The sequence below is a fragment of the Euprymna scolopes genome, chromosome 1 (genome assembly GCF_053919585.1).
Source record: "Euprymna scolopes isolate OS-2025 chromosome 1, ASM5391958v1, whole genome shotgun sequence".
Taxonomy (NCBI): Eukaryota; Metazoa; Mollusca; class Cephalopoda; order Sepiida; family Sepiolidae; genus Euprymna; species Euprymna scolopes.
The window spans coordinates 193,086,791-193,104,392 of record NC_136482.1 but is presented as its reverse complement, the minus strand read 5'-3'; the positions used below and the strand labels follow the sequence as shown (position 1 = coordinate 193,104,392).

The window sequence follows — 17,602 nt, the reverse complement described above, 5'->3', positions numbered from 1 at the left end:
TGAAAACTGAACCTGTTATATTAATAGTTCTAAATCTACGAACCCAAAACTCTCATCTGTTTTTTCAACATGACCGTACCACTGGAGTCCACTATTCTACATATATCGCTCTATATGGTACAGATTTAATCTTCCTTTGAGTTTGAGGTCATCTGAATTAAGCCTGTCTTTAAGACTCATTAAACATTCATTGTTTCATTCTCAAATCATTTCTTTTGTGAGATATATGTTGAATAAAGGAATTTCCATTAAAGACTTAATAAAACTACTTGACCGATTTACATAACTTTTGGAATATGACATTTGCATTCCAATTTTTCATTTTTTTTTTCCTTTTTTTATATGAGGGAATTCTGGATAAGAATCATTAAATATAAGATCAACGATGGACAGATAAGTAAAAAAAAAAACATTTGCTTTTAGGGATTTTATTTACATTATGAATTTTTAAAAATTGTTTTTGTTTAAATTTAAATATCTTCACATGTTTGAAACAAAGAAGGTTTGCTTTTAATAATGGTACAATGAATTCAAATTAAATTCAATTCAGACCAATTTCTATATTTTGTACAATTAAAAAGAACATAATTTCGACTTTTTTTACAGTCAATGAAATATACATTTCAGTATGTTTTTTCTTTTATGTCAACAACCAAGTAGGAGTTATCTCCCTTCCAGGATTTATATACAATTATTACAAAGCCTGTAAAGAGACACAAATCAGATTTTGTTTCCCCATAAATTTTGTGCATGGCGGCGATAGAAATTTTCTCAGGAATACAGAACAGGCGGTAAAATCTGCTGCATAAAATTCTGTGTCCATTTTGAAACAAACAATGATTGAGAAATATTTGAAAATGTCCCAGTCTTGATTGCCATTTACGTTTCTTTTACGTAGCACAGGTTAATGTCTTAAATAGTAGTCAATTGCCGTTGAAAAGAGCGCAAATCCTACAGCACCCAACACACCAGCCTGGAGTCCAGCTGAAACAAAAAAAAAAAAAAAATAATTTTAATTTATAAAATAAAAATGGTTTCTTTTTTTTTGAAAACTGTTAGATATGTTTATATTTCAGTAGAAAAATGCAAGCATGAAAAGTAATATGGTTAAGCTTAAACATGGAAAAGTAAAGGACTAGTTGTTAAAACTGGAAAAAGAAAGGACAAGATATTCTAGTAAAAATATAATAAATTTATAACTTAAAATATTGCAGCATGTATAATTGATTACATAGTGTTATAAATTAAATTAAAAAAAAAAAATTCTTAATGCTACAATATTTTAAGTTTAAATTTATATTTTTTTACTAGAATAGCTTGTCCTTTTCTTTTCCAGTCTTAACAACTAGTCCTTTACTTTTCTATGTTTAAGCTTAACCATATTACTTTTCATGCTCACATTTTTTTTTTATTGTAATCCATGATTTTTCCAGGCTTCCAATAAATTCACTTGTTCTTCATTTAATTTCAGTCTTTTTTTTTGCCCCCCCCCCACCCCATAAACACATACGTAATAACAATGTACAGCACTCATCTGCTTTCAATAAAATCCCCCCGATTATCTCCCTTTCATTCTCTTTCATTTGTTACTTCTCTTTTTGCGAGAGTGGTGAATTCGTAGCAACAGTAGTTGCTGAAGCGATATGGTTACTATGGAAATCAGTCATAAAAAACGGTGCTCACCACCTTACATCTTTTTATGATTTCGAACACCAGTAAATTCATAACTTTTGTTTTACTGAACGAAAATTGAAAAAAATTTTTTTCACAATACAGCTGAGAAAGTGATCTATAAACTGTAATAATTGTTTGAAATTTGATCAAAAAATGAGTGAGTGGTGAAGCTTTAAAGCAGTTACAACAGTTCTAAGAGAAACAGATGTGTATCGAATTAACACACACTTGTATGTAACATTTGCTCCAGACAATGTATCAAACCAGTTAATTTGAGTGTGACACCACGTGTCTCCCACTTGATAACTTGCCAACGTCAATGCTGTATGCCATGGATTTTTTTTTTTTTTACCTTCCCTTTTTCTAGTTCTGGCAGTATCATCTTTTACGCATTGGCAGCTGGGTGTGCATGGGTCCAAAAGTAAAAAATTAAAATCAAACAATGGAAAAAAAAGACAAAAACTCCAACACATTTCGCATGTACCAGTTGGACTCAGACTGCATATGTGATCTCATCGCAGGAAACTAACCTTTATATACATTATGTGTCTGTCAATCAGTTGATCAATTCATTTCCTCATCTGCTTTGAACCACGATCTGTGTTACACTGTATTCAAATTCCAAATGTTGTCAATTGTCCAACTAGCAACTAAACTGTCGTTGATCATTGTAGAAAGCTCTAAATAGTTGTAAATGACTCATTGACTATTGCAAACTTTTCTCACACTCTCCGAAACTAATAGACAACCCCCTTAATTGCCTGTGAATCAACTCTAAATATACTAGTGTTGGGATGCTTAATCGGAAAAATCAGAACCTTTCGGGGTATCGAAAATATTTGTATCCATTTTCCGATGCCAAACTGATTCCCTTAATTATATTTTCTTCATTTGATTTTGTTTAAAAAAAAAAAAAAATCTTCCACTGTTGGTAGCAATAATAAAATATTTATTGATTTAAACTTACAATAAAACTAACATCTATAAATTACCTCCTCACAAGTATGTTTAATGTTTGAGAAAATACATTCACATTAAAGATATGCTTTTATGGTAATCGAGATAAAATGACCATTTTTATATATATTTTTGTATATATTTAGAGATTTATAAAGAATTCGAATTGGTAATTGTATCAGAAGGAGAATATAGTATGGAATCTGGGAGAAATATTGGAATCGTCTCGTCAACAGCTAATAGCTACATGTTCTGTCCTTTTGTTACTATCATTGCGACACCATGACCAACAATTCCATGTCAACCTTCGTTTGTCTGTCCTGGTGGACAACTTTCTATATATATGAGAATTAAAGGACAAAAGGAAGCTATAGTTATAAAGCCGCTGAAAGTAAAACCCAGTTGTATAAAATATTTTCAGCATTATTATGACAACTGCATTCACTAAATACAACTTTATTATTGGATTTAAAATGCATTTTACAGTGAATCATTTTTTTAATGGAAATCATTCCAGACAAGGCATGAAACTATTGAATGTAAGAAGCTAAAAAACATAATTCAATTTCGTTTCTGAATTTTTGAGATAAGGATTGGTTATTCATATTAATTTATTCGAAAACTATTATTGTGAATTACTTAAGACCGCTATCCAGTCATAACTGACGGAAAAAGAGTATGTCACCCCTGTGAAGTAAATGAAGGGTTCCGTTTGAAATTCCATTTGAAATCCCAAGTTCGACAAGATACACCAGAAGGTCGGAGGTTAAATCAACTGAAACATTGTGAAAATAACACTCAAGATAAGAGCAATAGTCCGAAGATTCCAACTAATATGAATAATACTTCAAGGTCAAAAATGAGTGTTTTTTTTTTGTATTATTTGGATTCATCAAACTACTGTTCGCATCTTGAGTGTAATTTTTACCACGTTTCCATTGATGTAACCTCTGACCTTCTTCAGGTGTACCTTGTCAAACTCGGGAATGTTCTTGTTGAACTCGGAAATTTAGATGGAATTTCATACAGAACCCTTTATTTACTTTATGGGTGTATGATGCTCTTGTTCCATCAGCCATGACTGGATAGAGGTCCTAAGTAATTCATAATTGTATTTTTCGGTCGCTCACACTGGAAATTGAACCTTCAACCTTCAGGAGAATATCACTCTTACAATTGATTTTTCCAAGTACTCTAACCACTGCGCCACAGGTCCTTGCGAAAAAAGAAAAAAAAAATACAATTGCGAATTACTTACGACCTCTATCTAGTCATGGCTGACAGAACAAGACAGAACAAGAGCATGCTATGCCTGTAAAGTAAATAAAGGGTTCCGTTTGAAATTCTGTCTAAATTCCCAAGTTCAACAGAAACATTCCCGAGTTAAACAGGATACACCTGAAGAAGGTCAGAGGATACATCAACTGAAACGTTATGAAAAATGACACTTAGGATGAGAGCAGTATTTTGAATATTCCAAATAATACAAATATTCAAGGTGAAAAACTAGCCAACAATAACTTATGTGAATAAATTCTGACCCCAGAAAACAGAAATTCTTTCCCCTTGGTCAGAAACACTATTCACAGAATGTGAGGACTAAAGGACAAAGTTGGTGGCATCTAATAGCAGAAGTCTAGTTGACACGTTACATACTTGCAGAAGTGGTGACAGTGTGTAGAGGTTTTCTGCCATTTTTTCTCTCTTCTTTAGTAACAGTTTGGATGTACGTTTGCTTTCTCCTCTATTTTTGTGTCAGCAACTATTATATTATTATTATTATTATTATTATGGATTAATATGTATTATAGTTATGTCATGTTGTAGCATTAACATCAGTACATTTTTTTGGGATTACCATTAGAATGGAAAATATCCAGGGGAAAAATATTTTGATCCAATTAAAATAGAGAAAATTTATTTTGAAAGTTTCTTGGTTATTACAAAATGTATAGAAAAAAACAAAATGTCTTTTTCATTGGAATTTAAAAAAAAAAAAAAAAAAAAAAAGACGTTTATGGTTAAGGTTATTCTTTTTAATTTCAACAAGAAACAATGGAGAAAAATGTTTAAAAAAAAAAAAAAAAAAAAAAATTACTCACCTCGAAGGCCAAGTACACCACCAACAATGGCTCCAGATAAAGTTCCGTTCAACAACTCTGATTTGCCTCGAATCTGAAATAGTATGAAAAATAATATATATAAGTGAAAGTGTCTGTGTGTGTGTCTGTGTACATTTCCCTATGCAATAACTCTCTCAATTTTAAGCCTACAGATTCGAAATTTGGTACACAGGGTACTGAGATTTGGGAAAATCGATGTGATTGGTTTTCGGACAGAAATTTGGCGATTAAGGGGTCAAAGTTCAACGATTTGATTTTTGAGAACTCTACCAAACTCCTCCTACAATTTTGGGTCTAACCATGTGAAATTTTAGATATAGGTTCCTTGATCATGGATCTAACTTAATAACTTTATTTGAGCCCTAAACAATAAATCTTAAGGGGTCATAATAGGGGTCAAAGTTAAAAACATTGACCGTTTTTTTTTGTTTTTTTTCCTTTTGCTCAGCATATACCTCAAAACACCCGGGCAACGCCAGGCACCCATTGCTAGTATATATATAAAAAACTTAAGTGTTAGAAGGCTATCACAATACAAGGAATGGAATGCTGTTGGTGTTAAGGAAGGAAGGAAGACAAAAATAAGTTATATATATATATACACACACACACACACACATATATACAAGGCACTACATGGCGAGTGAAACAGTTGCATTTGCGAGTGATTTTTTAAAGTAGCAACTAGAAATAATGAAAATAATTATATATGTGTGTGTGTGTATACATATTTATTTATATATATATATATATATATATATGACTCATATATGATTGTTTTTGACTTCCTTCCTGAACACAGACAGTATTCCATTCCTTGCATTGTAATAGCCTTCTAACATTTACTTTTATACATAACTCACACAATGCTTCAAGCAAACTACATTTCAGTATATTAGGTTGATGTAAAAATAATGTTTTTATATATATATAGTTGAATGTCAAAATACCGTAGATTTCAAACAACAGATGCCACATACAAATTTCTTATATCTAGCTTATTAGCCACTACCTTACATAACTTTATGAAGACTTTTCTGACACATTCAAGTGTTTGAATAAAATCCTAGATTACATCTGAGGAGCTACAGCACCACTATCGTTGATTGATTGATTGATTGGTTTTACGGCATATCAACCTATGTGGTCATTTAATGCCGGAGTCCTTTTTTTTTTTTTTTTTTTTTTAACTTTTTTTTTATTTGGGGGGGGGGATGACTTTTTCAGCCTTTCCTCCCTTTTTTTATAAAATTGAACTAAGAAATTAAATGTTGTATTTATACATGGATGTGTATATTTGGGTGACTTTAAATTTCCTTAAATTTTCTTATATAAATTTACTTTCCTTAGGTATGCTAGAATATTTGCTGAGTTGACCTTTTCAAAAAAGTCTTCCATATTGCTTTCTGTATAATATAATTTTCTAGTTGGGGCAAGGTCATCACACCCAACTAGGATATGTTTTACTGTGAGTGTCTCCTGGCATGGGATGCACTCTGGCGCCGATTCTCCATTTAGTATATAAGAATGAGTAAAGTTGGTGTGTCCTATGCGCAGCCGAGTCAGTATCACATCTTCTCGGCGTGATCTCTTGATGTCCGGACATCGTTCCTTAAGTTCAGGTTTGATTGAGTATAATTTGTTGCCCTCTTGCTGACTCCACCGCAGTTGCCATTTTTCCTGTATGTATGCTTTTATCTGGGATCTAAGATCAGTATGTGGAATCTTAAAATTGTCAGTTGGAAGGTGAGAAGATCTTTTTGCAGCTGTATCTGCCCTGTCATTGCTTTTGATCCCCACATGGCTGGGGATCCAGACAAGAATAATGTTTTTAGTAGTTGAAAGGATATTGATTTTTTCTATTAATTTTGTTGTTAGTGGGTTTTCTTGTTTTTGATTTTGTATAGATAATAGGACTGATAGAGAATCTGTGAGAATGATGAAGTTTTTGGTGGTTTCCTCTGAAATTATGTTGAGTGCTAGATCGATAGCTATAGTCTCTGCAGTGAATATAGATGCTTCATTTTGAAGATTTCTCTTCATTGTGGTTTCATGGTACGTTGCTGCACATCCAGTGTGATTGTTGCTTTTAGACCCGTCTGTGTAGATAAAGGTGTAGTCTGAATATTGTAATTTTAAATGTTGAAGTTCGTCGTGGTATTCAATAGGGTTTGTGGTAGATTTGGACTTTTTGTTTAGGTTCAGTTTTATTTCTACTTGTTTCATGGTCCATGGGGGTGTTTTAGGTAGTATGAAGTTGTGAATGCTGGAGATTGGAATTTTCGATTCTTCAATGCTTTCCTTCATTCGGAGCCCGAAAGTTTTGATAGTTTTTCTTCTCATGTTAAAGAGTTCTTCATATTTAGGATAGAAGGTACATTGGTATGCAGGGTTGTTTGGGCAAGACTTCAGTTTCAGTAAATATTGAAGGGCTAACTTTTCTCGCCTTAGATCTAGTGGGGGTTCGTGTGCTTCCGTGTATAGACTGTTCACAGGGGAAGTTCTGTATGCTCCTAGGGCCAATCTTAGGCCAGTATGGTGAATAGGGTCTAGGCTTTTTATATATGATGTTCGGGTTGATCCATATATGAAACAACCGTAGTCTAGCTTTGAGCGGACTAGTGCTCTGTAAAGTTTAAGGAGTGTTTCCCTGTCTGCACCCCAATCGGTATGTGCTACCACTCTCAAAAGATTTACAGCTTTGTTACATTTTTTTTCAGATAGTTTATGTGTGGGATGAATGTTAACTTTTTGTCAAATAAAATCCCTAAGAATTTGTACTGGTCAGTAACGGGTATGGGCATTCCTTCCATGGTTAAGACAGGATCATTATGCATGTTCTTTAGTTTGCAGAAATGCATGCATTTCGTTTTTCTTTTGGAGAATCTAAATCCATTCTCTTCCGTCCATCTCATTACTTTGTTTAAGCACAATTGAAGCTTCCTTTCTATTATAGATATATATCTAGATCTACAGCATATTAGGAAGTCCTCCACATATAGGGAGCAATCTACCCCAGGGTTAAGGTTTTTTACAATGTTGTTAATTCGGATACTGAACAGGGTCACTGACAGTATACTCCCTTGAGGTACTCCATTCTCTTGTTCTTTCAAGTCCGAGAGAGCTGTGCCAACCTTTATTCTGAAGCGTCTATTTTTTAAAAAAATTTCAATAAAAATTGGCATTCTGCCTTTTAGTCCAAGCGCCTTCAGATCCCTTGTAACACCGTACTTCCACACAGTATCGTAGGCTTTTTCCATGTCAAAAACACTGCTGTTAAATGTTCCTTCCTTACAAAGGCTTCTCTGATGAAGGTTTCAAGTCTGACTATGTGGTCTATTGAACTTCGGTTTTTCCTGAATCCTGTTTGAAATTCTGTAATAAGATTCTCTGTTTCCAGGAACCAGATTAGTCTTTTGTTTATAATCCTTTCCATGGTCTTACAAATGCAGCTTGTTAGAGCTATTGGCCTGAAATTCAATGGATCTGAGACGTTACTTGATTGGGATTGAATGTTTGAGTTTTCAGATTTGGGGATTGGTATTATTGTGGCCTCTTTCCAGGTCTCGGGTACGTTTCCACTGGACCATATAATATTGAAAATTTCAAGTAGGTATTTCATTGAGGTTTCTGGAAGTTTTTTGAGGATTTCATATGGAATTTCATCGGGCCCTGTAGCTGTGTCATGGGATTTGGTTAGCGATTCTTTTAATTCAGGCAAGGTAAGAAGTTGGTTGTATTTTTCAGTATTTTGTGATTTAAATAGAATTTTCTTTTTCTCTTCCTTTTCTCTAATCTTTTTGAATTTCTCTGTTTGTCTGTCACATGATGAAATTTTTGATAAATTATCTGCCAGGTTATTGGAAATGTCTTTTTGATCGGTGTATATTTTGTTGCCTTTAGAGATGTGGGATATTGGTGTACAACTACACTTTCCTTCTATTTTCCTCATCATGTTCCAAACTGTTTTCGCCTTGGTATTCACATTAATTTTGGATATATAATTTCTCCAAGTTGTTCTTTTGGATTCCTTTATGATTCGTCTGGCTTTTGCTCTGTTGTTTTTGAAGAAATCCAGATTTTCGCTTGTTGGATACTTTTCGAATTTTCTCAAGGCAGCTCGTCGAGCTCTGATGGCTTTTTTGTATTCTTTTGTGAACCAAGGTTTGTTGTGATTGTTGGTTTTGGTTGTTTTCGGTATGGTATTATTTGCTATGTTTGTGAGTGTTTTAATGAAGTAGTTCAAATGGTCATCTTCATCATTCTTTTCGATAATTAATTGGTTTTTGCACTGTTCCTGGAAGTCTTCCCAATTCGCTTTATGTAGGTTCCATTTGGGTGTTTTTTGTTCAGTGCTAGTACTTAGACTTTCCAGGATGATTGGGAAATGATCACTCCCACAGGTGTCATTGTGTACTTTCCAGTCATAGTCCATATATATGGAAGGATCACATAAGGTAAGGTCAATGGCGGTAAAAGTACCTGTTGCTGGATACATATAGGTGTAGTTTTGATTATTAAGGAGGCATAGATTATTTTTATTTATTATGTTTTCTATTTCTTTTCCTTTTTATTTGTTTCTTTACTTCCCCATATTACATTGTGACTGTTGAGATCTCCTAGTAGAAAAAAGGGTTTAGGGAGTTGTTTTATTAATTGAGTTATCTCAGTTTCGTTGATTGTATCTTTTGGAGGGATGTATATTGAGCAAAGTGTTATAGTTCTATGTAGAGTCACTGAAACTGCAATTGCTTGCAAGTTTGTGTTTATATTTATTTGTCTTTGAGGGACTTCATTCTTCACGAGTATTGATGTGCCTCCAGAAGCTCTGTCCGTATCTTTAAAAAACGACCCTGGTGTCTAACTCTGTCCCGTGGGGAGGCATTGTAAATAGGTACAATCACTCCATTCAACAGACATAGATAGGATTGTGAAGTCAGAGAGAATTAGCAGTTTTGGAAAGGGTTGGGGTCAGATTCGTGTAATATCATAAATTCAGAAAAAAATATATTAATTTTTCTACCGTTAATGATCACAAAATCTAATTGGTGGGGGAGGAATCACGTAAAATCATCTCTTTCTAAATGATTTTCACATTTGCACATGCGTGAACCGTTTATATTTTACATATGTTAAATTTATAACTTTGCACCATTATGTTACGTATATAATCATAGCTGAATGGATTAGAGAGTTGGCTCATAGCCCTTACATTTTGTGTTTGAACCCACCTAATGACGGACGTTTTGTTTTTTATTTTTTAACATGTTTTTGAAAACGTTTATTTCGGTAAGCATTTGCATTTAAACATGGTTAAAAGATTTTTTTAAAGTATTTTTTGTTTTGGACTTTGTATTATTTATATGGCTTTTTTATCGACAGTTAATTACATTTAAACAAGTGAAGCATGCATGGTCCCCCGTGAGTGCAAAGTGAATGAGGCATAAAAAAATGACTACGTTCAGCATCCCTAGGTGGGGGTGGGGTGGGGTGGGGGGACTGAAGTTTTCCCGGAAAATCTGCTACCTTTTTACTCCTTTCATGTTTAATGTTTGTGCAAAATTTCAAAAAATTCCAAGGCATATCTCTACTGCCGAAATATCTGATGGAAAGGTGGTCAGTTATTTCTTTTTTTTAAGCGATTACATTTTTGTATTTTTATCCGTTTTTTAAGTTTTTTTCTGTTATGGTGTTAAATTGGTAATAAAAACGAAAAGAATACAGGACTCTTCGAAACAAACACGTACTCATATATATTACAGGCAAGGTGGGTTGAGCAATACCATTCCTCAACTGTTGGGCATTTGCACACGACCTGCTTAGCCACGTACCAATCTCTGACTGCCGGGCACCGGTACTTGATACCGGAAGTGACATCACCAGAAGAAGTGACGTGATGAGATAGTCCATTAATCCCATGGAGGGGCGTCTCCAACATTTTGTTTTTGAAATTGTTACATTTAAGTACAATTACCAAATCCTCCCCCTCCATGTACTCGGATAGGGGTGGGGGTATTTTTCTTATTTCTTTGCTATTTTTTTTTTTTTTCTTTTGTTATAATATTTAAACAGGGTTTTTACGCTCGCTTATTCTTTATTTTCCATTTTGTTTTGATTTAACCCCCCCCCTCACCTAACCTGGGCAACGCCCCCCCCCTAATATATATATATAAATTATGCTTTTTGGCCAAGATCAAAGTGTAGTATCTGTTCTTCAGGTGCGGCACTTCCATTTCTCGTTCTCTTTCAGTGTAGGAGAAATCCTTCACGATTGAGACAATTTTTATTTTTGTACCTTTTCTCCACTTTAAAAAACGACCCTGGTGTCTAACTCTGTCCTATGGGGAGGCATTGTAAATAGGTACAATCACTCCATTCAACAGACATAGATAGGATTGTGAAGTCAGAGAGAATTAGCAGTTTTGGAAAGGGTTGGGGTCAGATTCGTGTAATATACATTCAGAAAAAAATATACTAATTTTTCTACCGTAATGATCACAAAATCTAATTGGTGGGGGAGGAATCACGTAAAATCATCTCTTTCTAAATGATTTTCACATTTTTTTTTTTTTCACTATTTTTTTTTTTTTTTTTTTTTTTACATTATAACTGTGTGATAATTCATTCCTGCCAGCCGTTTCTTTAACAATTAAAATCTACATGTGAATGCTGTTATGCCTATTTGCATTTTAATGCGATGAATTGGCAATATCATAATGTCAATCTGATTTTGGACTAATGGATATAGTCTTCGCTTACAGGCTTAGCTTCCGAGGTCCGCAACCAGCATGGGTCATTTTTTTCTTTCTTTTAATAACATAACTCTACTTTGTTATTTTTAAAATTGAATTATTTTTTTTTGTTTTACTTTTAAGTTTTTTATAAAAAAAAAATTTTTTTTAAATGAGCCCTTCTGCAGTAGGCAGATGGCAGCCATCTTTTTTGGTGCGTTTCACTAAACTGTCGCCAGATGGCGCTTCACAGTCAAAGAACAGGGACAATTTTACTTTAATTCCAAAAATGTTTCGAAAAAAATTCTATGTTGCTTTAATTGGGAAAAAACGTTTCATTTAAAATTATTTGTTGTTGACCCTTCAAAATGTTTCATTTAAATTACTTGTTAAAAAAAAAAAAAAAAAAAACAACAATTTCACTTTATAAAAATCCACTTTCATTACAAAATTCTTTTATTAAAATTATATTTTCTTTCACAAACTTTGAAATGTCTTTACAATTATATATTCATACATTTTTATACAATAAATGTTTTGGTTTTCAAATGCTTTTCTGTTCTGAAAAAAAAAAATTCCTGTTACTTATTCACCGTGTTATTTGACCAAGAAGAAATTAAAATTATCGCCCTCTAACAATGGCCGCCGTCCGCATACTACAGAAGTGCCAAAAAATGAAATTTATAGACAGTAAAGTAACACAGTTGTTGCAAAAACCATGTACAGAAATCTTTCTAGACTGAGGCAGCATTAAGGTAATTTACTTAAACTGGTATAGTCATCAAAAAGTGCTCAATATCCTAAGAATAGCTTATTCTCTTTGGTGAGGAGGTGGTCATGTTCTACTTTTTTTGGGCGATTACATTTTTATGCTTTTAGCTGTTTTAAATTAGGAATACCATATCTATTATTTTTTAAACTGTTTTGGGGGTTATCGACGTTGCCCACGATGGAATTAACATATAATAATGAAAAACTGCTCAATATCCTTAGTATGGCAAACAAAATTTCATGTGGATCCGGGCAACGCCAAGTATCCCTGCTGGTTATTCATATAAATAAAAGTTTGTAGGCAACAATTGATCATGATGCACTGCAGACCACATGTTCACAAATTTGGATCTACATAAGCTCTATCAAAGATAGATATTGAGCATCCTCTCCAATAAATATAGCAACTATATAATGTGGAATAATTCAAATTGACACACCGGTTCCCGTTAATCACAGAAGTTAAGCAATGTTGAGCCTTGTCAGCAGTAAAATGGGTGATCATTTAGGAATTCCAGGTGCAGTATGCTTATCTCGGCATAGTTTCCAGTTGTCCCGAACTTTTCCTTGCAACTGAACTCAAGCAATGCTGATTCAGGAGAGGTAAGGTTGAGGATTGCACAACCCTTGCCTCACAATTACATGCGCAGCTACATTTACAGAGGGTATCTCCTGTCTTTTGAGACTGAATGGAGGTGATGATTATATATATATATATATATATATATATTTTTTTTTTACACAGTGATCACCACTTATCAAGGCCCGGAAGCCACTCAGGGATAAGGGTTATTGCAAGTACATTACGTTAGTGTGGAGATTTGATGAAGTGTTTACTTAAGGGGGCGGTTCATTAGGAATTTGTTAACGTTGGACTTTAACACATCCAAGTTGTAGTCCGGTGGGAAGCAGGCAGAGGGAACAGAGTTCCACAGGCGTGCAGTTCTAAGAAAGAAGCTTTGTTCATGGAATTCGCGTTTTGATTTAGGCACAGATATAGAGTGGGGGAAATTTTTCACAGTGGATTCAGCTAGATGGGTGTTTTTCATGAAAGATTGGCGAGGGAGGATGTACAGTGGGGAAAATAAGTGTTGGACACATCCCATTATTCTTTATTTAACACATTTTTTATGCAGCGAATGACACAAAAATTTAACAAGAAATAGTTACTAATTTAACGATAACAAATAACGTTAGAAATTGGAACCTTTTAATGCATAACAAGAATTATATAATAAAAACGAGAATAGTCGGAAAAAAAGTATTGGACACATTGTTTTAAATTATATTTTATTATTATTTTTTATAAATAATGCTGGAAATTGTTATTTGCATTTTAATTTGTTGACACTATTATACATTTTAGAAGTTTCTCGATTGTTGTAGACCATACTCTACGTCGTTGGAAAGTATTGGAACATGTTAGTTATCAGTAAACCATCACGCGTGAAGGTTCTCAGAATGAGTAAACGTAAAGAACTCTCTTAAGTCGTCTGTGATAAGATTATTGCTGAGCACAAGAATGGAATTGGTTATCGGTGTATATATGCTCAATTCAAAATCCCTGTAAGCACCATAGGGAACCTTATTAGAAAATGGAAGGTGCATGACTCAACCCTGAACTGTCCGCGCACTGGAGATCCTCGCAAGATTTCGGATCAAGCAGTGAGAAAGATTGTACGTAAAGTTCAGCAGCAACTGAGAACTGCATGAGGCGAACTTCAGAAAGATTTGGAAGAAGCAGGGATAGTAGTAACAAAACCAACGATTAGTAATGTACTCCGACGCAACGGTCTTAAATCGCGTACACCTCGAAAGACACCATTACTAAAAAAATGTCATGTTAATGCTCATCTGGAGTTTGCAAGAGACCACTTATTGAAAGCAGATGATTACTGGAAGAATATGATCTGGTCCGATGAGACGAAAGTGGAACTTTTCGGCATTAACTCTGTACGTCAAGTATCGAGAAGAGATGGCACAGCGCACGATCCCAAGAACACCCTACCCACTGTAAAGTTTGGTGGTGAAAATGCCATGCTCTGGGGATGCTTCTCTTCAAATGGTACTGGCCCACTTCATATTATAGATGGAAAGATGAATGCAGCCAAATATCGGGAAATTCTTGAAAATAATCTCTTGCCTGCTTCCAATGTGTTAGGTATGCGACAGGGATGGATCTTTCAACAAGATAATGATCCCAAACATACTGCTAAAATAACCTCCAATTGGTTCGTACAGAACAAAATAGATGTTCTTAAGTGGCCCAGTCAGTCCCCAAACTTAAATCCTATAGAAAATCTACGGAGAGAGCTCAATCATGGTCCACCAGCGAGATCCAGGTAATATTCAGGATTTAAAGAAAGTATGTGTTGAAGAGTGGGCCAAAACATCGCCTGAACGTTGTCACAAATTAGTTTCGTCGAATAGAAAACGTCTCGAAGCTGTAATAGCCAATAAGGGGTTTTCAACTAAATATTAGATGAAATTGTGTTAGTGTGTCCAATACTTTTTTTCCGGCTATTCTCGTTTTTATTATATAATTTTTGTTATACATTAAAAGGTTCCAATTTCTAAAGTTATTTGTTATTGTTAAATTAGTAACTATTTCTTGTTAAATTTTCACATCATTCGCTGCATAAAAAATGTGTTAAATAAAGAATAATGGGATGTGTCCAACACTTATTTTCCCCACTGTATATATAATCATCAGTTTGACACTAGTTGTTGTTAGATCACTGAAGTTAAGCAATGTTAAGCCAGTACCAGATGGGTGACCAATTGAGAATGCTAAGCACTGTATGTACTGTACCAGGACACAGAAATTTCCTGGTTAGTATCTGGGGGTGCATTATAACCACTGGGAGATATGCACCCTCAGTTTTTGTTAAAACATACACACAGGAGAAGGAACACTCTGATATAAAAAAACCTGAGGTCTACTGAACCGACTGACATTAGCAGTTGTACCAAAAAATGTGATTGGTTCTACACAAAGCCTTCACCACTATAAACAAATCATCTGTGTGGATTTCCGAACAACTTAGTTGCTTGAACTTCATATATTGGAATCGACAAGTCAGAGAGTCCATTATATATATATATATTTTTTTTTTTGTATAATATATACAGGAATTTACATTTATATCGGTAGTCGGTACCGACGGTTTCAAGCCCAGTAGTTGAGGACTGCTCTTAATGTCCGCCTCATGCTCTCTTCAGCCGACTCTCATCTCTGAAGAGAGCCTGAGGCGGACATTAAGAGCAGTCCTCAACTACTGGGCTTGAAACCGTCGGTACCGACTACCGATATAAATGTAAATTCCTGTATATATTATACAAAAAATATATTGCTCTTATTTCAAGAAAGGTTTTTTCCTTAATAATAGAGCACTGTATGGGATTTCTTTTTCTACAAAAAAGTACAAGTATATATATATATATATATATATATATATATATATATATATATATATATATATATATACACATACATACTAGCAGGACCAGTGTACTGGCGTTGCTTAATTGAAATATGACACAAAGCCAGAACATATTTGGTAAAGATTAACACGTTTCACTCCCCTCTTCCCTCCCCTTCTTTAAGCAAATACATGCAAACACCCTGACGAAAAACAATTATTTTAGAATTTAGGGTGGGGATTCAATTTAAATGTAAAATAATTCCTCATTGCCAGAGAAAGTTTTTGTTGAAGAAGCCTTGCCACTCAATCTTTGTGTTAGTAGTAAGGTTAAAATTTTTTTTTCTTTGACTTCTAATCTAACAGTGGGACACTCAAATGATTACCCACTTAAGTACTAACCAGGTCCAATGTTGCTTAACTTTGGTTTCCCAATGAAAACCAATGCTTCAACTTCATTTTGTTAGCTAGGTAAAACATTATTTAAAAAGTATTGTCAGCTATTTTTAATACAGTTTAAACAAAGAAATTCCTCCAAATATGTGAAATAAAGAAAATATTTCATCTTCAGAACTGTCGATAATCGTGATTGTCTTAACTGTTACAGCATCTAAATTTATGAAATTTAAAGAACTAAAAAAATAAAAAGAAAGTTAATATATATTTAAATCATAATTATTCATTTATATCCATAGACACTAGTGTTTCATGCTTACGAAATCATCAGTGTAGGGTAACGATTTCTATTGGTCATGAGATTCAAACCCATCCATGAAGATGCCCTTTGCTAAGCCTCTACCTCAGGGCCACCAAATAATTATCACAGCAAGGAAAGGAATTAAGAACTATTAAACGCTGAATTCGGGCGATTGCAATGACAATCTAGAGTGTTCAATGAGCAGAAGTCATGAATATTGCATAGATGCTAGGTTGACTGCCTTAGTTATAATACCTCAGACAGTGCTCATCTTTAAATATTCTTAAAGGGGCTTGATAATTATAATTAAATAATAATTATTCTTTTATACTTATAGACACTAGTGTTTTATGCTTCATTTATGAAAATCAGTGGGAAATAACTCTCATAGCTTAAATAAATAAAGCTTACTTGCATTTTTAAATGCAACTGATGTTAAAATAAATTAAAAATAGCTTTAAAAAATGTGTATGTTTAACTAATTAGCATAACTCTTAGCACCATGAGAGATTTCTTGGCCTTCAGGCCAAGATCAAAGTGTAGTATGGTTGGTTGATTTATGGCACATCAACCCTTTTCAGGTTATTTAATGCTGAATCCAGTGATTTAAGAAAAAAAAAACTAATAGAATATGTTTTTTTTCAAGTCGGTTTCTATAAACCCATAGTTGGGACCCTAACAGGTACTACCACCCCAGGTCAGAGTGGACCTGGGAGCAATGGCAATTAAGGGGTGGCTCCACACTCCCCAAAGCCCGCAAGCTGGGGCCTCACTATCGGATATAGTTTAAGGTCATATCCAGGACCTCAAAGCGTAGTATCTGTTCTGATACTACACTTCAATTTCTTGTTCTCAGTTAGTGGACAAGAAATCCTTCACGACTGAGATCATTTTTAATTTTTGTTCCTTTCCCCACATTAAAAAAACGATCTTGGTGTCTAACTCTGCCCTTGTGGAGAGGCAAAGTAAATAGGAACTGTAATTAGCAGAACAAAATGATTTGAAAAAATAAAAAACAAATAAATGTTACCAAAGACAAAATAAGAAAAACATGCCACAAAATACTGGATGTGTTACATTTTTGTATGATTGGTGACATTTATTAGACGTGTTTCTATCAGTATTTTGTTTAATTTTCGAGCGATCAAAAGACGCTTGTGCAATACCAGGTTTTTTCTTTGTTCTAACAGAACAGAATGATCACCGTTTTGAACAAAAAAAAAACAA

At 34.1% G+C, this 17,602-nt stretch overlaps 1 protein-coding gene across 4 annotated transcripts in view; it reads right to left on the bottom strand.

Annotated features, from left to right (window-relative positions):
- Window positions 1-412: 412 nt before the first annotated feature.
- Window positions 413-17,602, bottom strand: part of LOC145278716 (mitochondrial import inner membrane translocase subunit Tim22-like) — a 39,698-nt gene continuing 22,508 nt past the window's right edge. For all 4 annotated transcript variants that reach the window (XM_080130683.1, XM_080130682.1, XM_080130681.1 and 1 more), the window contains exons 4-5: window positions 4,734-4,806; window positions 413-984 (exon numbers count right to left, since the gene is read on the bottom strand). In XM_080130683.1, the coding sequence (XP_079986809.1) occupies window positions 905-984; window positions 4,734-4,806 (153 nt within the window). In that variant the 3' untranslated portion in view covers window positions 413-904. The remainder of the gene's footprint in view (window positions 985-4,733; window positions 4,807-17,602) is intronic.